This window comes from Pectinophora gossypiella, chromosome 6, assembly GCF_024362695.1.
Source record: "Pectinophora gossypiella chromosome 6, ilPecGoss1.1, whole genome shotgun sequence".
Classification (NCBI taxonomy): domain Eukaryota; kingdom Metazoa; phylum Arthropoda; class Insecta; order Lepidoptera; family Gelechiidae; genus Pectinophora; species Pectinophora gossypiella.
Window position 1 is genome coordinate 13418153 of NC_065409.1, and position 26842 is coordinate 13444994.

Below are 26842 nucleotides of genomic sequence, written 5' to 3' on the forward strand. Positions count from 1 at the left end.
CTAGTTTATGAACTTCTGCTTTCAACTTACCTTTCAGGTGGTAGGGATCTCGTTCACCACTGCCGGTGTCCACTGCAAACTCGTCTACACCGTCCTCGTCAATATATATCCTGGGTTCTGGGATCTCACCAGGGTTCTCATATTCGAACGGGAAGTTTTTCTCAGCAAAACTTTGCTTGTATTTTTCCAAAGCGTTTGACCGCACTTCTGCGTCCAGATTCGAGAATCTGTTCGTAGTGATATATTCGGCCGTGTAAGGAGGAGCCTTAGCTTTGTACTTACGAAGATGGGCTGCAAGTCGCTCTTCATCTAAGAGGTCATTAGGTTCTCCTTGTTGGAGAATGTCGGCTTCAGGTAGAGATTTCTTCTCGGCACTGGGAACGTTGTAGAATTCCCTGTCCTTCGCCTTTTCTGCTTGGATCCTCTCTCGGAATCCTTCAAAGGGTACGATGACGGGTGTGTTGCCATCTTCATTCATAATCAGGTCTCGTATTTTATCGCTTGGGGTTTCTTCGTTAGGAGTCATGTCTTCCTCATCAGTTATTGGAACTGGTAATTAATTGGAATAATTGATAACAATTTTAATTTTAAAAAATACACTCTATTCACCAATATAGGAAACGTAACCACAATGTGGCTTGACATGGATGTGGGTAATAAAGTACAAAACGAAGGAGAGACTAATAATAGGTAGGAACCAACTATTATTTTCTATTATTGAGAAGAGCTTTAATGTCTAATCCCTTCAAAAGTGTCTGAGAAATCACTAGATCTTTATGACGTAGAACAGTCTGAGATACTTGTATTAATTTTGCTTGTACTTACTGTCGGCTGGCACGAAGATTTCAGGAATGTCATCTGGTGGGCTGTAGACTTCATCAGCGAAGTCTGAGTCGGAGTTGGGAGTGAAACGGACGTAGGCGGTCTCGTCGGGGTCACCCTAAAGAACATACTCATTTTTAGAATAATGACAATCATAAGAAATCCGCGCGCTGCGTAGTATGACGAAACTTGATGAATCTTTTACGAGATTATAAGAAACTAAAATTAGTACTATCAACAATTTATTTAATATACTTAGGTAGATTGATAAGTTTATTAGCAAGAGGTGAAACAGGTCCTACCTATTTCAGATTAAAAAAATATGCTTATTGAATCATGGTTCATGAAGTTAGCACAGAAAATAACTACTTATGTAAATTGATGTAATTTTACTTACCTCGCCCTCCTTTACACCTTCGATAGGATCAATGGACTCGACAGGTTCAGCAGGGAGTTTGGGATCAACAAAGTGATCGCATATTTTGGGGTTCACTTGAGTCGGGTCTCTGAAATTAAAAATTTAATGATTACTTTCATACAAGAAGTACAAAGAAGTCGATACATCCGTTTTTTCAGTATTTGCTGGGTTTTGCTCGAACCAATAATACATATAGGGTCAAAAATAAGGCCAGTTGCTTGGTGCAGTCGCATGCACTCATTGCATTTATGCAAGCTTCCTTGAGTAATATAAGTTCTAAACTTTTTTGTTGCCAGAACTTAATACTTATTTGAACTCGTAAGACCGAATGTTATATTAAAATCCAAACCCCATGGTTTAATTAATATTGTATCTAGAAATCTCGACGTCTAAGTCTACCTACTTATAAAGTTTGCACTTAGTTAAGACTACGCTCTCCTCTCTCACCTGTATCTACGGCCGAACGGCCTCCGTGGTCCAGTGGTTAAGCGTTGGGCTCACGATCCCGAGGTCCCGAGTTCGAATCCCGGTGGGGACAAAACACTTTATGATCCCTAGTTTGGTTAGGACATTATGGGCTGATCACCTGATTGTCCAAAAAATAAGATGATCCGTGCTTCGGAAGGCACGTTAAGCCGTTGGTCGCGGTTACTACTTACTGATGTAAGTAAGTAGTCATTAAACGAGCCATGTCAGGGGCCTTTGGCGGCTCAATAATAACCTTGACACCAGGGTTGATAAGGTTGGTAATTCATCTCACAACCCACACGATAGAAAAAGACCTGTATCTACACTGTGGAATGGCAATAAAGTAAAATAAGTGTTTTCTACACTCACAAGTCCTGGCGCATGGTGTAGAGCATAGCTTGCAGCACACACTGCGTGTACGCATGCTCCCAGCGGTAGCCGCGCGCAGCCAGCCGCTGCAACTTCTCTTCGAACCACTTCAGCTGCTCCGACGACATGTCGTACCTTATGGGTAGATAAAATAAAATAAGTCAAAAATGTTCATTATTTCTCATACCTTACAGTTGAATTCGGTGACTCAACGCCAGAAAGCATTATAACAAAATTGCTTTAAATTCTATATTTATACTTCCATACCTATTATAAATTTAAATTTAAAGAAATATAGAAATTGTAGAAGGGGTCCCTGCTTAGCTTAGTCAAACAGCATTTTGGATGCAGTATTTTACGAAAAGTACTTAAAGATCCTTGGGGGAGGCCTATGCCCAGCAGTGGGCGTCGTACGGCTGATGATGACTTAATGATTAAATTGCAGCGTATCACATAAAATATACATTGCCGGTAAAGTGGCTTTGGAAATAATAGTAATCTTTAGTCAAAAAGGAAGTTTACAAAAATGTTTTGAAATGTTTTGAAGTCTCTGACTCTAGTTAGTTATATAATAATAATAATAAAATAAAAATTCGTAGTTATCTGTTTGCAGGAGTAATAGTATAAGAGAGTGTGGTCAAACCTACGAGTTCGGTTCTCATACAAAATGTGCGTTAGGGCTTTTCCAACCTTCTTCTATACCGTGGATATAGAAGCACAGGAAAATGCGTTGCGGAGGAGCCAGATAGTACAATCATGAGCAATATAATGTACCCACTTTAGGACTCTGTCGCGCTAACATATTTGACATTTAGTGAGACTTACAGTTCAATATGTCAAAAAAGTTAATGTGACATGGTACCAAAGTGTATACATATTAATGCTCGTGACCGTACAACCCTAGTTTATTAACACCTACCTACCTGTTAGTAGCCTTCTTAGAGTCAACTTTAGCTTTGTAGTGTAGAGTTCCTCAAGATAACGAACCGGGCGCCGCGTAACAAGCAATAAGTTATAATGAGTTGCTAAATGAAGCAAATTGAGTTAAATAGGATCATTTACCAGGTAAAAGCTGTTTAGTTAGGTATTTTTCGGTGTGTTTAATTACTTTATTATGGATTGAAATTCAACAGATCCAATAATAATTGTGTACCTAATTTTATGCTTACTTATTTAAGTTAGTAAAAACGTACTTCCGCACAATATCCTAGAAAGAGGGAATGACTGAAAACCAGCGCTGGATGGGTGCCATAGCATGGCTCCATCACAGCACAAGCTGAGCCATTTCCTTTTGCCCGTATGCACAATATTCATAACTACGTAGTCCTTAAAGTAAAATGTAAACTGTTACTGGCAATAAAATAGTTAGTATTCCTATTATTTTATTTTTAAACATACCAGGATTTGTGCTCCGATAATGTCAATAGGCTCGCTCCGTATTACATAGGACTTCAACCTAGCTGACGAAGAAATTATGAACTGTAGTATTTACATACCTCTGCCTCACCGTCGGTTATGTCATGTTAAAAGTACCTTTTATCGAAACAAGAATGACAACAGACAGAAGAATTGTGTCCTTTCTAAAACGATGGACAATTGTTATGGGTCACTGACCTCTTGCAACCATAAAGGTCATAATATTCATCTTAAGGTTTCGTAACAATAGTGGCTGCATGTTGTTTTTGAGTTGTTTGCCAACTGGGCACCCTCAGACCTGTTGTCTTAGAGGTTGTACCGGGTGAGAGCCTTCAGCGCTCCCCATTTGTCCGGCCAAGTAGTTAATGCCATCTGCGGCATAACTACAATAAGTCAAGTCAAAAAAAAAGTTTTTGTGTAGTCGTGGCTCTGCCCACCCTATTAGAGATTCTGGGCGTGAGTTTATGAATAACAACCACTGTAAAGAAAAAAAAATATTCGAAAAAATCTGACACGAAGAGGACTTGAACCAAATAAATCGGACAACGGACTGATCCACTTGTCTCACTTTCCCGGGTCTGTGTGCCACAACCATATAATATTGAAACCATCTTACCGATAGAGGTCTTCCGTTTGATCCTCGAAGATCGGGATGCATCGGCCGAACGCGAAATCTGAAGCAAATTGACATTTTATTATATCTATAAGTGACTAATCTATTTAAAAGTATGTGTAAGTTTTATCTATTTGTAAGTGACTAATTGTATGTAATTTTACTAAGTACTTTACATAATCATATGCGAGAATAATATTATATCTATTAAACCCGGACCTTCTGGTGGTCAATCTCTACATATTATGATATCATCCTCTGACTACCCCAATTAGGCGAAATAATCGTAATTTTATTGTTAATATATAATCATCAACATCATCAGCCCATTAACGTCCCCACTGCTGGGGCACGGGCCTTCCCTAATATTCATCACTAATTTAAGAGCCACGCTCTTGCCGATGTAGCATTCTCTATTCTTGTCTATCAAAGACCAATTCTTTACACTTCCTCGTATAAAGATACCAGGTTGCCGTGGTAGCCCAGTTGGTAGAACGCTTGCCTCTCATTTTGAGGTCGTATATAGGTTCGAATCCAGCACAGGCATATAATAAACTGCCTATATACGTCCCACTGCTGGGCACAGGCCTCCCCTCAATCAACCGGAGGGGGTATGGAGCATACTCCACCACGCTGCTCCACTGCGGGTTGGTGGAGGTGTTTTTACGGCTAATAGCCGGGACCAACGGCTTAACGTGCCCTCCGAAGCACGGAATCATCTTACTTTTTCGGACAATCAGGTGATTCAAGCCTGAAAGTCCTTACCAAACAAAGGACAGTCTCACAAAGTGATTTCGACAATGTCCCCATCGGGAATCGAACCCGGACCTCCAGATCGTGAGCCTAACGCTCTAATCACTAGACCACGGAGGCTGTTTTGGATAATAAATGATTATTTAACGTGCTCAGCGGTGAAGGAAAACATCGTGAGGAAACCCACATTCCCGAGAAATGCATTTTCGGTATGTGACCTAACCTGTATTGGGCTGGTTTTCCCTTCGCGGGTTAGAAGGTCAGACGGGCAGTCGCTTCTGTAAAAAACCGGACCTGTCAAATTTTAGTAACTTGTGGATGGTGGCTGGTATCTTTAGCTCAGTTATAAACTTTTAATACCAGCTGACTCATTAATCATGTTACAGCCTGTAAATATCACATAATTAAGGCTTTCCAGAAAAATAAAGCATAATTACTTGTTATTTTTTTTATCTATCGTAAAAATGTTTAATAAAAAATATATATAAACTCACCATCGTAGCACCATTCTAACCTCTCTACACACAGAGAGGAGCTAAACAGGCAACCTGAAACAAAACAATAATGTTAACATCATTAATACTTCTTACTTATGACCCGTGGCAGCACAGTTGTTAGCTCACTTTGACGTCACACACATTCGCACACACTTTGACGTTCGAATCCAGCACAGGCCTAAACCAATGATTGTAGAATTTGTTATCGAATTCATGTTTGGATCATAAATGATTATCACGTGCTCAGCGGTGAAGGAAAACATCGTGAGAAAACCCATATTCCCGAGAAATTCATTTTTCGGAGGTACGTGACCTAAACCTGTAATGGGCTGGTTTTCCCTTCGCGGGTTGTAAGGTCAGACAGACAGTAAATCTTCAGGTTAGGTAAGCGGACCCTGTGAAAAACGGGATAATGCTAGGGACATGATGATGATTTCTATATTTATTATTTTTTTATAATAATATTAATAAACAGAATGCGGACAGCCGCTTATCATCTTGAGTATGCCGTTAATGTCCTCTCTCACATGATGAACTATCTACGACGATTCTCACACGATAACGCACACCGACGCGGTTGTCAATGAAGCGATAGACGTAGTCGCATTTCCTTGTTTGTAGACACAGCTCGGACACTTCATACAAACAACCTCGTTTTACACAGACACCACACATTTAAGTTATCGCACACGCGCATCTGTGTGTGTGACGTCTGACGCCATACGATTCAAGTCTAAACTATGTTCGAGGAGGGGTGAGGTAAACCTACCTCAGACGCTGGTAGGAAGCGGAGAGTTGTCGTTCTATACGTAGTATTTTATTCCTAATTCCATGGTATAAGAAGACCAGCCGGGTCTGCATGACAACCGCGCCGCGCGCGGCGCGAATTATATTGAACGCTTCGACCAATAGCCGTTTGACGTCCATCTACGTAGATAGCATTCGTATCGTTTATTGGTCCAAGCGCTCGATATAATTCGCGCCGCGCGCGGCGCGGTTGTCATGCAGACCCGGCAGGTATGGTAAATCCTATGACAAGCCGCCATTGCTAGCCCTTTGATGAAGTAGGTGTTACCACTATGTTACCGTTAAATTGGTATCTCCACCATTCCAAGGACGTATTGAAAATTAAGTGAATTACTGACTAATGTATTTAATTACTATTATTTGTCACATATATAAAAAACATTAAAACTGTAAGTACAGTAAATCTTTAATAAAAATACAAATTTTCCTTGTAAAGTTAATTAAAAACATTCGACGTGGATAATTTATTTTTTACGAAAAAGGCAACGTAGGGTGGGATGACGTCAGCTGGGCTAACCTTGAAATGCTAGCTGTCAGTTTTGAGCCTGGTCTTCTTATGCCATGCCTTATTCTATGCTGTAGATCCGACCAAATAGTTAATGCCATCTGCGGCAAATCGACAATAAGTCACGTCAATAAAAAAGCTTGTATATGTAGGTAAGCCGCGTCGTGTGAGGGTCGCCTTAGGCTGGTCACCATTATTGTTTATATATATCGTATCTATCTTGGGACTTCTTAAGTGGTTGCAACTTATGGCTATGTTCATCCCGTCAGTTGTCAAGGGCGTGAGTTTATGAATGTATAAGCTGAACTTTTAGCAAATTAATTATGCGCATGAAACTTCAGGTAGATACGTATAAACTTACTAAGTTACGTAGGCACATCTACCTACGCTACATTGAAGAAGGAAAGACGTAGGCGTATTCACGTGTATCACGTGCAAATTAAATTTACATTTTATATAAGTAATACGAAACTGTATTATTATACTAAAATAGAAAGGTATGTAATATTGTATCATTGTAAAGACGCGTATTATCATATTGTAAAGACTTCTCATTTGTATTTAGTTGAATTATAATACTGTGAATAGGAACCTAAGGAGCTTTCATATATGTTTATACACAATTGTCATGAGCTGGGTGAACGTTTAGTAACTTTCATTTCGGACTCCTCTGTGCTTCGGAGGGTTTGAAAATTCTGGTGAATGGGTTAGTTTCTAGTCCTAACACTGTCACCAACCTGCAGTGGAGTAGGTAGGTAGGTAGGAATAATAGATTGTATGGATACCACCTTATTTCTGCGCGTTCGCCTAGGGCAGTCACTGCTTCCGCCCGTGATAAATGATGCAGGGCTGAGACTGGTTGTTTCACTTACCTATGTTCCCATCGGCGTGCGAGGGCGCCAGCGCACACAAGAGCGCCAGCACCCATAGGGCCTGCCGCGGCGCCGCGTGGCACATCACATCTGAAACAACAACATAAATCATCATTATACTGTTAAATTATTACTCGTATTTCTCGTGTTATATTCTATCTCCGTTATCCCGTTTTCCACCGTGACAACCGAGCCGCGCGCGGCGCGAATTATATTGAGATAAACGATACGAATGCTACGAGTACCTATCTACGTAATGGACGTCAAACGGCTATTGGTCGAAGGCCTCAATATAATTAGAGCCGCGCGCGGCGCGTTTACCGTGCAGAGCCTACTGCTTACCTTACCTGAAGATTTGACAGGGCCGGTGTTTTACAGAAGCGACTGCTTGTCTGACCTTCCAACCCGCGAAAACCAAAATAGATAGATATAAGCAATTAGAATTAAGATTAAACATAGTGACAACTGTTTAGCATGTAAGAAATAGATAAACAAAACATTATAATAAATATATCGTCTAATAAAAAAATTGGTAAAAATAAAAAAGAAAACCCCTGTATCCAGTGTCCATCTCCTAATAGTAATAAGAAGTAGAGTAGGGAACTAGGTATGAAAAGAATGAAAGACGATGAATGGAAGTGCGAGAGGCATAAAAGCGAGAACTGGTATGGTAGGTAATAGAGGAACAGAATGAAAGTGTGCGTAGCGTAGGGCCCTTTTGCGTGCAGAATAGACATAAAAGATAGATTGTGAACATATATATGTGATTGATAAGGTCCCTGCCTATCCTGTGCGGCAAGGGTACTATAAAAAACCCCGCGAAAACCAGCCCAATACAGGTTAGGTCAAATACCTCCGAAACGTATTTCTCGGTTGTGTGGGTTTCCTCACGATGTTTTCCTTCACCTCTGAGCGTCTGATAATCATTTATGTTCCAAACATGGATTCGTTTAAATCCCCTTCTGGGATTTGAACCTGAGATCTCACAGTGAGAGTCATTTGTTCTTCCAACTGGGTTACCACGGCTCGTATTACTCGTGTTATAGGTCTTAAATAACATAATAATATCTGCATGAATGTTTGAGAGTATGAACTTGAATTTATTTACTATGTATTATGTGTTAGGTATATTGTTGTCAACAAAAAGTCGTAAAACGTTCTCGTATCATTATTTGATTAGCCACATGAACCTAGGGGAGGTTTCAAGGTCATAACTAACGTGGTAAAAGGGCTGCATTATAATGTATATCGATTGTATGAGTGAATTGTTAGTTTAGCCTACCTTTTGAATGTAATCGTATCGTCGTCGTAAGCGCCATATTGAAAAATCACATTCTCTAGTGATTTTCTTCAAGATAATATCGATTATTTTTCAATTAATTTTATTCTCATATCCTTCAAGGTTCATCATATCCATCTTTGGACTTCGTATCAACAGTGGCTGCAAGTTGTCTTTGATTACTTGTGGCTCTGCCCACCCCATTAGGGATTACGGGCGTGAGTTTATGTATGTATGTAATTTTATTCTGAGTAAAATTTGAGACCACATTTTTTTACCTTAATTGAAACTAGCTTGTTTATTGCCAATTAACAAAAGTTGGCAAAAAACACATCCATGGTATTATTTATTTATTTATTTATTTATTTATTTATTTCTCTCTCTACAAAGGATCAGTTAATAACTAATGGGTACAAAATGTTTTGAAAGAATACCTTTGAGAGAGCTGGAGTCTGTACTGGGCTCGAAACCCGTATTACAGTTCACCAGGCTCCCCCCCTCTGAACTATGTAAAGTGCTATACTAATTAATTAAGTGCATTATAGCACGTAGTATGTTACACATGTTACATAACAACTCAAAAGAGAAATAATACATTAAAAAAAAAAGGATAAGAACTAAAAACAGAATAGCAGAAAAAAAATAAATAAAAAAAATAATAATTAAAATTAACTAACCAGTACGGTATGCTCGTGTGTGTGTGTGTGTGTGTGTGTGTGTGTGCGTGCGCGTGCGCGTGCGCGTGTGCGTGTGCGTGTGCGTGTGCGTGTGTGTGTGTGTGTGTGTGTGTGTGTGTTTGTCTGTGAATACTTTATCTGTCTCAGTCTAGCCCTACGACTTGAGTCTTGGGATCAAGTTATAATTACTGATAATAATTATGAACTTACTAGGTATGTGCATTATATTTTAAGAGAAAATGCTTGGAACAACGTATTGTTTATTATGCTTCTTCTTCTTTCAACCTCATCAACCCTGGTGTTAGAGTTACTATTGAGCCGCCTAAGGCCCTAACATGGCTCATGTAACGACTTCTTACTTACATCAGTAAGTAATAACCGGGATCAACGGCTAATTAATAACCTATTACCTGTGAAGCCTTCCGAAGCACGGATCATCTTACTTTCGGACAATCAGGTGATCAATGTCCTAACCAAACTAGGGACCACAAAGTAATTTTTGTGATATGTCCCCAGCGGGAAACGAACCCAGGACCTCCGGATCGTGAGCCCAACGCTCAACCACTGGACCACGGAGGTTATCTGGATTGAAACTAGCTTGTTTATTGCGAATTAACAAAAGTTGGCAAAGAACACATCCATGGTATGTGCATTATAATAATATATTATAAGAGAAAATACTTGAAACAGACGTGTTGTTTATTATGCTTCTTCTTCTTCTGTCGTGTGGGTTGTGAGGTGAATTACCAACCTCATCAACCCTGGTGTCAGGGTTATTATTGTGCCGCCAAAGGCCGCTGAAATGGCTCATATAACGACTACTTACTTACATCAGTAAGTAGTAACCGGGACCAACGGCTAATTAATAACGTATTAACTATTTATTCAAGTCAACGCTCTATATAGAATGGTCACTGTGGTCCTGTTGTTCGCCGGCTTGCTTCTCAAACGGGGAGCTCTGGGAAGTGCAGTTATTACCAACATAGTTGGCTCGACCATTATAGACGGCGATACGGCTCACCTATCACGTTGGTCTAACAGAAAGCTCTGTGAGGCGTGAGTACTTAGTTCATCTTGTGATGGTTGTACCTTTGACTACCCCAATTGAGATATAGTCGTGAGCTTATGTTACGTTATGTAGGTATCTATATAGTATTTATATAGTATCACAATCACTATAATAATTATGCTTTTCCACTTTAGAACCCTGTCGCGTTATCGTACTTCACATTTAGTGAGACTATGGATTCAATTTGTCCAGTACTAAGTTAATACGATAAGGTTTTTGTAGATTTTAAATTCGTTTATGTAGCCTACCTCTGTTAAATAATTTTATTGTGTGTATAAACACATTTAAGTACTTACCTACTTATTTCCAAGATCCTTTGTGTAAATGAGTGGAGAATGCCTACTTGACAGAAACAATCCCTTTGAAATATCTTCAATTCGACAACATAGAGTACCTATTATTAGAGGAGAAACATAACACTATTTTATACTTCATGTAAACTTACTCTAGACTTAAAAATTCACTAACCAATATAAAAATAAAATCAGATTCGAAATTCGAAATAAGAATGCCGTCGGAGGCTAGTCACGCCAAACGCAAAAGAAAACAAAATTCGAACATCGAAAAAAGAAATTCAAAAATATCGTTTTAAGAATAAGTAGTTATAAAAATACGCGCGTGGAATGTCTTTGCTCCGGCTTCTTTAACCAACTGCGCATATTAAGGTAGTATCCATCATGAAGTGGTTTTATTGTAAATATTATCATCTGCCTACTCGACACGTTGTTTGGGACACCCGATGACGGGCAGTCGTGAGAAGTGTAACATCCTCAACGGATTATAAATCATACTACTTTCATACGGCGTTTGTTTCTTTGTAATACAATATGCGAACAAAACGATCCAGTGTTTACTCCTTGTGAATTTGTTATTATCGCGTACGCAGGTGATTGTGTCAGTTTCTTCAATGAGTCACGTCATACAAACTGCTCTGGTTGAAAAATCATTCAAAAATGCATTCAGTTTATCGTTCCGAGAATGTTTCTAAAATTGACTACCTTTAAATAAGTGATTGTCTCCTAATTTAAATGATTGCGGTTCTACATCGGCTTTCTTCTCAAACGGGGAGCGTCGATTCCAACTCCGCTACCGGACTTGCACCAATGAGTTATTAATGTATCTTAACGGCCTCTGTGCTCCAGTGGTTGAGCGTTGATCTCACGATCCGGAGGCCCCGGGTTCGAATTCCGGACATATCAAAAAAATCACTTTATGATCCCTAGTTTAGTTAGGACATTACAGGCTGATTACCTGATTGCTCGACAGTAAGATGATCCGTGCTTCGGAAGGCACTTTAAGCTGTTGGTCCCGGTTACTACTTACTGATGTAAGTATGTAGTCGTTACATGAGCCATGTCAGGGGCCTTTGGCGGCTCAATAATATCCCCGATACCAGGGTTGATGAGGTTGGTAATCCACCTCATAACCCACACGATAAGAAGAAGTAATTTATCTTAAGTGCAGTTTTCACATAGTTGGCTTAACCATTATAGACAGATATTATAGTTTAGCAGAAAGTCGGTGAAACGTGGGTACGAGTACTTTGTAGCGTATATATTCGTATTAGTGAAATTACTTTATGTTATGTGTAATTTCAGGCACAAATAGGCCGCCTCAGACTGCACGCCATTAGGTATCTAATTATTATACTGAGAGCATAATACCTAACTAATTATACCTATTGAATCTGAATTAGGTGTTCGTCTGATACTAAATGGTGGATTTATTATAATAAGTGTAATCAGCCCCCGCGGCAAAGAATTATATTATTTATTATATAATATTATTTGCAGCTATTCGTGCTCAGCGGTGAAGGAAAACATCGTGAGGAAACCCACATTCCTGAGAATGCATTGTAACCTGTATTGGTTTCGCGCACTCGCTTCTGTAAAAACCGGACCTGTCAAGTTTTCAGGTTAGGTAAATGGACATCATAGAAGGAAAGCTAGAAGGAAAGAGAAGAAGGGGAAGACCAAGAAGAGCTTACATGGAACAGATTAAAGAAAAGGTTAACGTCGTGTCTTATAGGGAAGTCAAGGAATTGGCCTTTGATAGACTGGAATGGAAAATGCTACACCGACAAGAGCGTGGCTCTTAAATTGATGATGATGAAATGGACCCTGTGAAAACGGGATAATGCTAGGGAGATGATGTAGGAATTCTGTCTTCCATTTGTTCTAAATAATACAGTAGATAATAAAGACAATAGGAAATTTTCCATTAAAAAGTAAAGCAACGACATCAAAGACCGTTTTAATTAACTTTACCGTTTACCTTTCCGAAGATTATCCGCCCAATTTAAAATGGTTTATGTAATTTCGTGTCCTTTTTGTAAGGGTACCGGCCTAACCTAAATACACATATGAAAAAAACCTATATAAAAATTGAAGGGGAAATTCAGAGACAGTGGCGTAGATAATGTACGACGGGTGACACCCGATAGGGGTGACCGACATCCCATTGGAGATGACACCCGAGAATAACTTAGCAATGTTTACGTTTTTACAATAAAACCAGATAATATTTTAAATTTGACAGAAAATAAATTTAAAGCTTTAAAAAAGCTTATTATATTAATGATTACCTAAATGATAAAAATGCCTAGGATTAAATGTGTTCCTCTAGTTATTAAATAACTTGTAATAGTTATAATGTATACCTACTTACATTGTTTTAAAAGTTGTGTTGCTGTTGCAGTTTCTTGTAATTTCTATGACGTAGATTCAAAAATGTTAAATTGACCTTCGACAAGTTTATCCTACTTAATTATCATACGTTGATAATTCTATTTCTGATTTCAACATTGAATGACAAAGGCATGAAGCTGTCTTCAAAATTCCAATCGTGAAAAACGTTGTAACTCTCGTGACGTTACCAACGAGATTTTTTGGGTAAGAAATTTTTTAAATTGACTTGAGGGATTGCGTCCTCACTAATATAATATACAATAACGAACCTAGACGGGAGTCTAACAGCTATTTGATTTCCATATTTCTTTTACAGATTTCTAAGAATTCCTGAGAAGAATTATTTAGACTCTGAAAGTGACGTGCCCTCTTATCCAAGTCCTCAGGGAACTCCCAGTCGCGGACGTTATGTCACGGACCACTAAAGTAAATTAGGTATTTTCGGTCCCTCGCCTGCTATCGTGCGTGAGCAGTACGTACGTGAGTTTTGCTACGTGAGCTTGTAAATGTGTGGAATTTTGTGTGGGCTATGTTTATGAGTGAGCCTCAAAACGCGAGGACTCCATTCATGAAATGGCTCTTTTTATTTAATAATAGGTATTTAAGTATTATTTAAAAAGAATAGCTTGGCGAAACCAACACACTTCGCTAATCGTCGACGTCGCTCAGACAGGCTGTCCTTCTGTAAATAACCGGACCTGTCAAATATTCAGGTTATTAGGTAAACGACCGGCGTGCGTGTATGAAGCGATTGATAAATGTGGAGGAAGCAAGAGAAGTGTGTCAGGATCGAAGCAAATGGAATTCTATAGTCTCTGCTTACCCCGGTGGGAAATAGGCGTGAGTTTATGTATGTATGTAGGTAAACGAACCCTGTGAAAAACGGGATAATGCTAGGGAGATGATGAGTCGTCGACGTCGCTACTTATTACGTTACATCATTCTCTCAGTTGCTCCGCGTCTAGCCTCTTTAAAAAAGGTGTTCTTTTTTATTCAGTGCAAACAGCTCATACCTACGAAGCATCTCACAGCCCACTTGCTCCAGCTGACAACATGTGCAATTTATTGGAGATACTTGTATGTTATGATGCAGCACCGCAGTTAGAGTCTTACGCCCCTAAGCAACACCTGTGGTGTATACACCTTGGACCTAAGTGCTGGACCAATATGTTCGGCCAACTTTAACAACTACTAACATACCGCTAATATATATTTATCTATCCTACTTTTCGATCTACCTATTTCCCTTTCGGTTAGGTAGAGGTTAGGTGGAATTCCATGTATTACGATCCTGACACCAATTTCGATTCTCCCACTTTCATTAGCTGTACCTATCTAATCTTGACTTGACCTTTCTTTAAAATATCGTGGATTTCACTGCGCTATATGTGTTAGGCTATCCTCTTTCGACTCTACCACAAAAAAAGTTATTTTTATAAGTAATAAAAATGTTCGCGAAATATTTTATGTAAGTACTTAATTACTAAAGTACCTACTCTCTGACTCTAAGACTGAACAAAGAGTAAAAAGAACCACCGCTAGCGTCTCCAAGTAGAAAATCAACCGAACACAAACTTCGCCCGCGCAAGGTTAGGTAAAACTATCTATCTTCTACACCCACGTACAACCTCAACTCAGTAAATAAACTCTGGGCCAAAGTATCACATTTTGCATTAAATATTCTTTGACCGTGCCAGACTGGAAGATTTACCTTACTTTCAAGTTCTCTTGAAAGTTTAAGTACTGACACGTGCTGAAATATTTCCTAGTAGAAGTAAAAAAGCCAATTTAGAAGTTTTTGACCGGACTAGTCTAAAATACAAAACAATAAAATACAAATATACTTTATTGCACACAACATACAAAACAAGTTTTACACAAAACATCCATGAAAGATACAGTGAAATCTGGCAGCCTTATTGCCTTATTATTATAATGTTTTTGAAATTTGAAATGTATAAATGAAAGTCAAACGAAAATATCCTATTCTCTTTGTACCACCTGACAAAACTTCAGTTTTTTTTTGCCTCGGTCGTCATTAAGTAGGTAGTTGGCCGTAATGGGCAGCGCCGAGGGCTCCCAGCCCGCCCTATACAAAATTTAAGCCAACAGGCCTAAAGGCGCAGGTTTTCAGGCGGGGTACGAGGAGCCACGTGATAATCATTTATAATCCAAACATAAATTCGAAAAAAAAAAAAAACAAATCATTTATTCGCATACGAGTCATAGTTTTGTAAACAGTTGGTAGGTTTTATGTTCTAAGTATCGCATGATCCGCTAGATATAAGCATGCGAAAATTTAGGAGGTAAGTAGGTTACCAACGTAACTAAACTTTATATAAATCTAATAAAAAAAAAAACAAATAATCCGTCAATGAATTCGAAAATGAATGGTTTAGGCCTGTGCTGGATCAGTTTGAACTGGTCGTTCTGCTTAATAGTAGTAATGTAGGTATAATCGTATGTTTTGACAATAAATCTGGCGTTTCCGCTGTAAAGGTTCAAAACAAAGACCTCCCTGAGTGACGTAATGTAATACCTCCGTTACGTCCGCCGCACCCTCTCCAATATGCGAAAACAACCCACAGACGTAGACGTAGGTGTATTGCCGAATTCTTTTACAGGATATTTTGCTAGAGTTTCGAGATTTTATTCTGACATAGATTTGTCCAATTAAGTAGTGGAAGCCATCCACGGAGAGTCGTGGTAGCCCAGTTGGTAGAACGCTCTCACTTTGAGGTCGCAGGTTCGAATCCAACACAGGCCTAAACCAATGATCTGGCGAGAAATGAATTTCCGGAGGTATGTGACCTAACCTGTATTGGGCTGGTTTTCCCTTCGCGGGTTGGAAAGTCAAACAGGCAGTCGCTTCTGTAAAAAACCGGACCTGTCAAATCTTCAGGTTAGGTAAGCGGACCCCGTGAAAAACGGGATAGTGCTAGAGAGACGACGACCTACTTGAAATGTACTTTGTACGGCAATTTCGTAATTAATAATTAAGACGACAAATGCGTCTGATTTCAAGGAAATGAAATGTCATTTGTAGACACGACTCTGATTGCTTTATTTAATTAATTAAACTCATTTATAACCGATCCAGTCTTACATGCAATAACCCTGGCTGTATATACAGGGTGTTAGTGACATCGTAACGAATACTGAGGGGAATGATTCAGACCATGATTCTGAGTTAATATCAAGTGGAGTTTTCCGTCAGAAAATTCATGAAAATGTTAGTGTTTTTTTTTAAGTTATTTTCGGTTCCATACTTTTGCGATGGAAACTTCCACTTGATATCATCTCAGAATCATGGTCTGAAACATCCCTCAAAGTTTTCGTTACGTTCTCACTAACACACTTAGGTAATACAGGTATTACGACATAATAGTTACTTACCTATTTATTCATATACAAATTAATTATGTAAACCTCCTGAATATGTGTATAATATTCCTGCTACAAGGATGACTTTGTAATAGGTTTATTCGTGTGTACAATATCAGACATTAACAAAAGGGGTAATTATCGTGAATTACTCCTTACAAAAGCCGTGAGCAGACCAAACTTTTGATTTTCTGGCACCTTAAAAGGGAATTTTCATTATTTTGTGCACGCGTTTATGTAGGTAGGTTACTTATATATTTTATGTACTTAAGTAAGTACCTACGTATATTGACTAATACCCTGTGGCTCTGATTTTGAACACAGTAGTAAAACAATGGGGTTTGGATTTCAAAAGGACTTTTATACGTTTTCTATTCGCTCCAAGTGCAACAAAAAAGATAGATCATAGTACCAATTTAATAAGATTCCTACAATTAATAATTAAGTAACACATGATAAGCTCACGACTAGGTATATCCCAGAGGTACATTGCAAGACGATCTAAGTACCCACGCCTCACAGAGCTTTCTGTTGCTGATTGTAAACCAACGTGATAGGTGGTGAGCCGTATAGCCGTCTTTAATGGTTGAAGCATCTATGTTAGTGAAAACTGCACTTAAGATAAATTAATAACTTATTAGCGCAAGTCCGGTACCGGATAAGTAAGTAACTAAGTAGAAATTATTAGGTAACAACCCTATAGTTACAAAATTGTAAGTTGTCGGCATTACCGCGCGAACGCCCCATTTTAAGAGGTCTGACTGCAATTTTATTCTGTTTGAGAACTCTTTAACATCCTCAAGATATTTATTTTCGTCTTTAATTTTATTACTCAGTTAATAAATGCTATTTACATTTTATAGCGGTTATTAATACCTACCTCTTAAGATCTTCCTACGCGCGAAAAACAGGAAATAATCCACGAAAACGATGTTTTAATATTTGAAGGCTTATAAAGATTCGTACCTACTCCGTTTAAGAGGGTCTTACCAAGGTATTTCTGGAAAACAGCGCCCTAGTTAAACAGCCACACGGAAAACAACGTGAAAATAACCTTATACAAAGGAGTCAAAGCTAAAATATCTAGTTTTGTTCTATGTTAATACACTTTCGAGACACATCTTTTCGAACTACTGAGATTTCTTTCTCAAACGTTACGGAACGTTGAATAAATGATATTTAATTCATTGCTTGAGCAAGCAATACTGCTATTCTGTGTTTATTCTTGGACGAGCCTCTTCTGTGTCTACCCACGTATTTCCCAGGACGAACGAAATGCCAACAATGTTTTAATTTTATACGTACAATCAAGGAGCTAAAGTTCAGTCACTGAGCCCAGCGAAGCATTTGTAAACAGTGATAAAATTATGAACCATTAGTTGGTGTTTTTGGTCTATTACAGAAATGACATGTAACCACGAGGTCTTAAGTGCAACTAGTTAATTTATTACTTTGCAAGAAACTGATTGGACTTTTGCAGCTTATATCTTACCGACTCAAGTGCTTTTGCTGTTCAGGAGCACTATGTATGTCTTCTTCTCAGCCGTTAAATGTTTATAATTTGTTTACAACGATATCATATCGTCACTAGAAAAGTAAAATTACGTAAACGCCCTAATATCCTTTGCTAGAAATTGTAAATGAAAAAATAACGTACTCCGTTGATGTCATCTACGTACTCGTAAATTAGATAGATGGATAAAAAGTTGGATAAAAAATGACTTTTTGGCGTTTACGTAATTTTGCCTTTCCAGTGACGATATATTTTAAGAACATTCCTCCATCTACATAATATATAGTGAGGATCATGGATAAAACATTTTGGCTTACTTAATGGAATAAAGGGAATAACATAGTCTCTACTGGCAGGTGTTTTTAAGACAAAATAGCAGGTAGCGATACTGACAGTTCGATATAAGTTCAGGAGTTCATACGTTCATTCTTAGGGTGTCAAGTCAATTTGCATTGCATAACAAACTATTGATCACCTGACATCCTATATACAAATAGACTCACATTCGCTAAGGTGTTTTTTTCTAAAAAAAGCGTCCGAATTGTGTTGTAAATACGTATATGTTATGTAGATAGTATAAGTTCGTGAAAATTCTAAGTGTATGAATCGATTGATGAATGTGAGGGAAGCGGGAGAAATACCTATGTCAGGATCGAAGCAAACGAATTCCATAATCTCTGCTTACCTCGGTGGAAAATAGACATGCGTTTATGTATGTATATCCTCTCCAGTAAAGTGGACTATCATGTATGGCAGAAAGTCGGGTAACCTATCACCATAATAGACTATTAAAGATAATATATAAAAATACACTTCAATATAAAAAGGGTGACTACAATTTGGGTAGGTATCTTGTGAAAATAGTACATGTAATTGAATTACCACCCATATTCCCGAGAAATGCATTTTTTAAAGTTATGTGACCTAACCTGTATTGGGCTGGTTTTCCATTCGCGGGTCTTGAGGTCAGACAGGCAGTCGCATCTGTAAAAACCGGACCTGTCAAATCGTCAGGTTAGGTAAGCGGACCCTGTGAAAAACGGGATAATGCTACAGAGACGATGAGTAATTTTGAGTAAGCGATCAAATCTGTGCTGATATTTTAAAATACGGAAAATTCAAAGCATTTTCAAAAGTCCCTAACCATGTACAGATTACAAAAGAGTATAAAGCATAATACAATATTTCAACTTCAAAAGGATCATATTTTCATTCGCATTCTAATGCAAAAATATAATAATAGAAGACGAAAGCTTTTCATAGCTGATATATGAAAGCGAATATATTCTTGGGAGTAGGTACTGAATAAAATAAAAGGTTGTGTACACCCACACCTTGCGGGCGAGTCTATCGATTGCTGAAGCTTCGAGCAGACGGAGGATCCAGAAAAAAGAGGGGTCACCTTATATTAAACAATCTGTTAGGCACAGGTTTTCCTTCCTTAAATCGACCGGAAGCGTACTTACTCCACCGCGATGCTCCATTGCGGATTGATGGAGATGTTTTATAGTAGCCAACCCATTTGCCACAGTTTTTTAAGCGACTTGAAAGCCACGGCTTGACAATCATCCCAAGCACGGAGGAGCCCGGAAAGATAACTGCATGGTCACCCATCCAATGTCGGTCACATCCCGAACATTCCAAACAAAAAATCCCGTTCTTATTGTGTGCCGCCTTCCCTGTACTGTCTAAGAACTGATATTAGGCAGCTAAATTACTCAATTGTATACCAATATTTTATGTTTTTTTTTTTGAAGAACTTCTAGGGCCCTGTGACGAGGTTTTTTTTGCAGCTTCTTTTCCCCGGCTATACAGATTGTAAGAAGCTGCAGTAGTTTTAGGCGGATGAGACGTTTTTTATGTAAAAATTGACGATTCAAGGTGTAACTATGTTACCTACTGAATAAAGATATTTTTGAATTTTGGATTTTGTGCAAGCGAGCTAGATAGTCTCCGCGCGCTCCCTTTCTCTTTAACGACTACGGCTTAAATAGACTAAAGTGGCCCCAAATCACGGGGTGAGATAAACCAAGCTCGAATTGGTGCAGGGAGGAGGGTGACCGTCCATACATAGTAAGTAAGTAGATTACTATTATTTATTTCATGGTATAAAAAGACCAGCAGTAGTAGGCTCTGCACGGTAATCTATGGAGGCCTTCGACCAATAGCCGTTTGACGTCCATCTACGTAGATAGCATTCGTATCGTTTATTGGTCGAAACGCTTAATATAATTCGCGGCGCGGTTGTCATGCAGACCCGGTAGGTATGCTCAAAAGTGACAGCTAGCATTTCAAGGTTAGCCCAGCTGACGTAATCCAACCCTGCGTTGCCATTTCGTAAAAAATAAATTACCTGGTCGTGGGTATATATTTACATTTTATCCCCCTAAAGGCACTTGAATCCGGGCAGGGCAGATGGCGTGGGCAGAATGAGAAACAAGGAGAAGGCATTATACTAGCCGGGAAATGGATCAGACCTAGAAAGTTTTAATTAAAATCTGTCGCGGGGGTAGGTAGCTAGTTTTAGAGATATAAATTATGTAGATAAGTATACTGGATTAAGCTGTCGGATGCTGCCGTCGTTTTGAAGGTTTCTATTTTTAAATTTACTCGGGTTTCGAAAGTCCGTTGCTTCTCAAACGGTGAGCGCTGGTTCGGAATAGGGAATGCAATCCCGACTCGAGATCGCTAATTCGAGATCCCGAAATTTTCCGGATTTCGTCTACTTAATTCACAAAAAAAATGTGAAGTTAGAATGGCTGCTTTTTGTGATAGTGAGATAGACAGATAGATAAAATACTTAATTGAGCACAATGGACACAAAATACAGAGATAAAGACAACATATACAGAAAATCACAACAGGCGGCCTTATTGCTCATGCAGCAATTTCTTCCAGGCAACCTTTGGTGAGGTTAATTGAAACAAAATATTTAAAAAAATCATCTTTCTATATTACTAACTAAATAATTAGGGTTTCTTTGGAAATCAGCATAATCAAAACAAAAAGTATAACTCAAGGAGATTCGTCCAATCCCGTCAATCACGAAGGGGATCTCATCATGTTACGCTTCGGGATTGATCCCAAAAAATTTGACGAGAACATTCACTAATATGAACATAACATAGCATCACGCCTATATCCCTATAGGCAGAGATGTACAATCATGATCAATATCATGTACCCACTTTAGAACCCTGTCGCACTATCATATTTGACATTTAATTAGACTTACGGTTTAATTTGTCATAAAAGTGAATGTGACATGGTTTCAAAGTGTATACATATTAGTACTCGTCACCGTACCTATGTATGTTTCACCAATGAGTTATTAATTTATTTCACGAGTAGGTGCATTTTTCACTAACACAGTTGGCTCGACCATTACATAGCGATACGACTGTCTTATCACTTCGGTGTAAACAGAAAGCTCGGTGAAGCACGGGTACTTAGTTCATCTTGGTGACCACCCCAATCGGAAAACCACATCAGAATGCGTTTACGTAATTGATAACGGAGTGGGCAGACCCATACCCACGATATCTATCCATTCTAAGATTTGCCGTAGGTTGACGATTAATCTGTTTTCTGTTAGTTCATCTTTATATCCTATTCTGTGTACAATAAACTGTTATATAAATAAATAAATATATAAATTGAATGGATATGTGTCATGAACCGCCAAAATGTAAGTCTATCATTTCTTTCATTTACCTACTATCTGCAAAACTGTTTTTACTATCAACAAATAAGTCATAATGACAAACTTCTCACTATTTTTTCTGACGTAGCCACGTCGAATCTACAATAGATTTGCCTCATATATCATTAACTACTTAGCCGGAAAACCTCTAACCAAGGTACCAGAATAATACTGTCTTCTGGAGGTCTAAAGGACTTCGCAAGAATAGCCTGAACACAGAAGATGGGTTACACAAAATGTGTAGTTAATTATATTACTTACTATTATCTTTGCTCAAGCCCGCAAAAACAACAGACGTATTCACAAAGAATTCGAAATACGAAAATTCAAATAATACAACCATAAACAAACCGACGGCCAGTGACGCACATAACATTACCCTATCAAATTCGAACGTATCAAAGCAAAGCGTATCAAACGCAGTTTCGAATTAAAACCAAAGTTAAAAACATTGAATCGGCAAGACAGAAGTAAAACAAAACAAGCTAGATTAGGTATTGATTACTGCAATGTGAATAGACAAAACAAAACCAACACAGTTACTTCGTTATGAAATATTCAAATGAAACAAAAACTAGGTATCATGACAAGTAGGTATCTAACTCGAAAAGTTATTTTCTAAACGCATAAATATTAAAAATAATTGTACAAGGCAAGAAAACTTATGGCCTAAACAAATCAAATCAATGGTTTATTTGATTCGACTCACTCATGTCGGATGTTTATGTCGGTACATGTCTAACATTGGTCTTGCTAAAGCACTTTGTAAGTAATACATTCTCAATAATAAAAATAACATAATAGCTAGGTAGGTACTATTTTAAATAACACTAGTCAATAACTCACTAAATGAAAGTAGGTAAGGTACCTTAGTGAGCCGGCTCGTAAAACTCAACTACGGTTGCTAGGGTAGCAATTCTTCGCGACAGCAGCAACGCTAAGGCAGATGTATTGAATTCTGCCGTAATAAAGATTCCCAAGCTTTAGCCGGCCATGTTGTACTTTGTATACTCTGTTATGTACGTCAGCTCTATGACGTAGGCAGAACACCCGTGCCCTTTGCCTCCCACGCAAACCACCCGAATGTTCACGACTGTTTCATATCAAAACTAACACTTAAAATGTATTTTTAGATTCACGATTATGTTGTTTAATCACTTAATTTGATATTCTATAAATAACCGGACCCGTGGCTGAATGTCGCCGCTAACTGAGCACGCAATTTTGTATTTCCAAACATAACTATCGCCACTATTGATCCTGTATTTTGATACAATGCACTGTAATAAAACGGATGATCAAATAAAACTGATACTTAATAGTTGAATGTTTTGAGCTACCGTGTAACAGGTTTCACGTTAATATAATAATAAGATTCGACATGGCGACGTTGAGACGCAGCTTATCATTAAACGTGTATACAGCCGCTGTCGCATTTGAGTTTTACTAGGTAATAAAAGTGTGTACGCACCGTTTAGAGCCACTAATCAGTCCGGAGCATATCTGATCAGCAGCCGGGCACTTAGGTTCTGCACAACAAGCACTGGGAGACAGTTTGAGAGCGTCCGCGGAGGGATACCAGCTGTGTGTGGCGACCGCGCCGCCGAGCCTGCGCAGTCCGCTCTATCGATCCCTTCGTCCATTCACACTGGCTCCACCGCCTACATAATGACGCTGCTTCGGCCGATGTTATACACCAATTATCATTAGATAACGCGATATTACCACTTGGCTTTCCCAACTCGTACTTGAACCACTCCACTAATAAAATTGTCGCGATAAACTCGACAGCTTTCGGTAAATTACGCTATGAATTAAAGCTCGCTTGACGATGTTCGCAATCGATATTCTATTCGAAAACACCTGTAATTAATTCAATTGTTATAAATATTTCTGATAGATTTATTGTTAACAGGGTCTACGTCATTCCTGCGGAGAATAAAGGATGTTTTTACGAACGATGTACCATCGCCCACGCGCGCTCCAGGGGTGCTCAACCCTTTTGACGTTGCGATTTCCACATTTTCCACCCATAACAGACGTTATGAAAGATGCTTTTAGTAACGTTTATACTTGGGGTTTCAGTTTACCACCTTTACTCCGCATAAATTCATTATTCTGACAGCAAATTACTTCATAGAGCAGGGTTCCCAAACGATTTACATGTGTTGTAATATCGTAAGCACTTTATTGTGAATGACAGTTGTGGGTTGTTATGTTAGTAAATAATTAAGTCGGTATTGTTTGAAGACATATTAAATTATACCACATCAAAGGTTTCAAGCATAATTTCTATTATATAGGTACTGCTCTACATTAGGGCGTAGGCATAGAATAAGGAATAATACAACGGCAACTCTCCGCTCCCCACCAGCGACTGAGCTAGGTTTACCTCACCCCCTCGGTCTTACTCAGTCTAGTGTCTGCTTAAAACGACGTGTTCTGTATAAAGTGTCCGGGGTGTAGCTTAGGTACGTACGGTCACAAGCATTAATATGTTATACACTTTGGTACCATGTCACATAAACTTTTTTGACAAATTGAACTGTAAGTCTCACTAAATGGCAAATATGTTAGTGCGACAGAGTCCTAAAGTGGGTACATTATATTGCTCATGACTGTACCTATACATGACGAAAACTTTGCCATGAAGAATGTTTCCTAATTGTTCGAGCATTCAACTAACGTAAACAAGTAAGTAAGAGTCCGTGTAAGTAGGTATACCCAGTAAAAAATTAAACAGAAATAGTCAATACCTACCTACGTCCCACTGCAGGGCACAGGCGCAATCAACCTTAGGAAATATGGAGCATATTCCCCGCGCAGTTCCATTGCAGGATGGATTCAATAAAAATAGGTATAATCGGTTATTTAATATTACAAAATCTGTAATCCACAGTAGGCCTGTTTATGTAAAAGAATTTTGAAACAACAAATATCATCAGTACGCCTGTCTCCCGTTGGGGTAGGCAGAGAGAGACCACGGAACTCCACTTACAACTATCCTGGCACACCACTTTCGCGTTCTCCACTCTCATCAAAATCAGAAGTGACCACTTTTTTTTTTGACGTAACTTATTGTAGATTTGCCGCAGATGGCATTAACTACTTGGCCGGACAAATGGGGAGCGCTGAAGGCTCTCACCCGGTACAACGTTTAAGACAACAGGCCTGAGGGTGCCCAGTTGGGCGCGAACCTCGGCTCAGGGCGTAGTCTGAGAGGAAAAAATTGAAAGAATTAATCGACTCTAGTGGGTCGATAGCGGTAAGCGGTGAATGAGGGAAATCGTCACCCACGCCGGCGGGGTCGTTATCGGGGTCCTGAAGTGTTTGGTGTCGCGAGCTGATTGGCTGCAAAGGTGGCCACAATCATTAGTGACTTCAATAAAAAAAAGCTCTGGAAGATGCCTAAACACTACGAAGTTTTAAATATAAGTATACCATGTTAAATAAATTGGTCACCCCTGGACACGTTATCGCGCGCGACATTGTGCATGCTAATGACATGAACGATAGCAGCGGCAATACTTCCTACTACCTATACCGTTTTATGTTGGCATTATCTGCTATATCCTAGCTATGCGAGGCATTCTGAGCGTGAGCAATATCATGTACCCACTTTAGAACGATGTCACACTGGCCCCGATTCCTGCAGACATCTCTTAATTTTACTTTAAGTTATACCTGTCATTTTCTTATCCGCCGAAAAGGAAAGGGACGGATGATTGACAGCTCTTAATTTTAGGAAGAATGAGTAAATAAATGAATAACCCGGGCGAATTTTTAGACGGTTGTTTTAGATTTGTGCTTAAAATTGACGTGTGTTCCATAAATTTTATGCTTGTCGATTACCCGTCCCTTTCCTTTTCGGCGGATAAGAAAATGACAGATATAACCTAAAATAAAATTAGATGGTATTTACAGGAATTAGCACCACTATCATATCATGACATTTAATGAGACTTACGGTTTAATTCGGGAAGTGGAAGACCAAGAAGAGCTTACATGAAACAGATTAAAGAAAAGGTTAACGTCGTGTCTTATAGGGAAGTCAAGGAATTGGCCTTTCATACTGTAATGGAGAATGCTACTCCGACAAGAGCGTGACTCTTAAATTGATGATGATGACGGTTTAATTGTCAAAAAAGTTAATGTGACATGGGTTCAAAGTGTATACATATTAGTACTCGTGTACGTACAGCATTATAATTTTATCTAAGTACTTATTTATACCTACTTACCTATGATTTCTTTAAAAAGCTTACCAGTAAAGTATTTAATGCCATTTGCGGAAAATCTACAATAAGTCACCTCAAAAAAATAAAAAAGCTCACAACTACCTTATTCCAATGGAACGGTCAGAGGTACATTCATCGCAAGATGAACTAAGTACCCACACCTCATCGAGCTTTCTGTTAGACTAACGTGGTAGGTGGTGAACCGTATCGCCGTCTATAATGGACGAGTCAACAATGTTAGTGAAAACAGCGCTTATGATAAATTAATAACTCATCCTTTACTGAGGTTCGACTGGGAACTCCCCATTTGAGAACCAAGCCGGTTAACCACAGGACGCATTGCTATTCTATACCTATAGAGCGTGACTTGAATAAATATTATTAATTAACATAATAAACAACTCTTTTCCAAGCGTTTTCTCTGCCATGGATGTGAGCCGTAGCGCCATAATGGTCGAGCCAACTGTGTGTCAAAAAATTTAAAATAAACATGACATAAGTCACGCAAAAACATCTGAATAACCGTCGCGTTGAAGATGTCGGGATGACTATCTATTGATACAGAATAAACAATTATAGATAGAAGAGATACATTTCGGGCTCCTCCGTGCTTTGGAGGGCACGTGAAACTAAAAAAAGGTTTAATAATAAAAGGTTTATTTCTCCACTTAAAACACAAAACAAAAAATTTCTTAGTTCGCTAATACAATGTAATACAATACAAGTGTATTTTAAGGGAGCTGGTGCTTGTA

General features: G+C 38.7%; 2 protein-coding genes across 7 annotated transcripts in view; one reads left to right on the forward strand and one right to left on the reverse strand.

The window, feature by feature from the left end:
* Positions 1 to 23790, reverse strand: part of LOC126367751 (receptor-type tyrosine-protein phosphatase N2) — a 34438-nt gene extending 10648 nt beyond the window's left edge. For 4 of the 6 annotated variants that reach the window (XM_050011470.1, XM_050011468.1, XM_050011469.1 and 1 more), the window contains exons 1-8: positions 23324 to 23790; positions 7541 to 7630; positions 5354 to 5407; positions 4110 to 4167; positions 2078 to 2212; positions 1220 to 1328; positions 826 to 940; positions 31 to 549 (exon numbers count right to left, since the gene is read on the reverse strand). In XM_050011470.1, coding sequence (XP_049867427.1) covers positions 31 to 549; positions 826 to 940; positions 1220 to 1328; positions 2078 to 2212; positions 4110 to 4167; positions 5354 to 5407; positions 7541 to 7625 — 1075 coding nt within the window. In that variant the 5' untranslated portion in view covers positions 7626 to 7630; positions 23324 to 23790. The remainder of the gene's footprint in view (positions 1 to 30; positions 550 to 825; positions 941 to 1219; positions 1329 to 2077; positions 2213 to 4109; positions 4168 to 5353; positions 5408 to 7540; positions 7631 to 23323) is intronic. The other 2 variants (XM_050011472.1, XM_050011471.1) reach the window with 1 other exon arrangement.
* Positions 1 to 26842, forward strand: part of LOC126367736 (uncharacterized) — a 558664-nt gene that overhangs the window by 39135 nt on the left and 492687 nt on the right. The gene's annotated exons all lie outside the window — the stretch shown is intronic.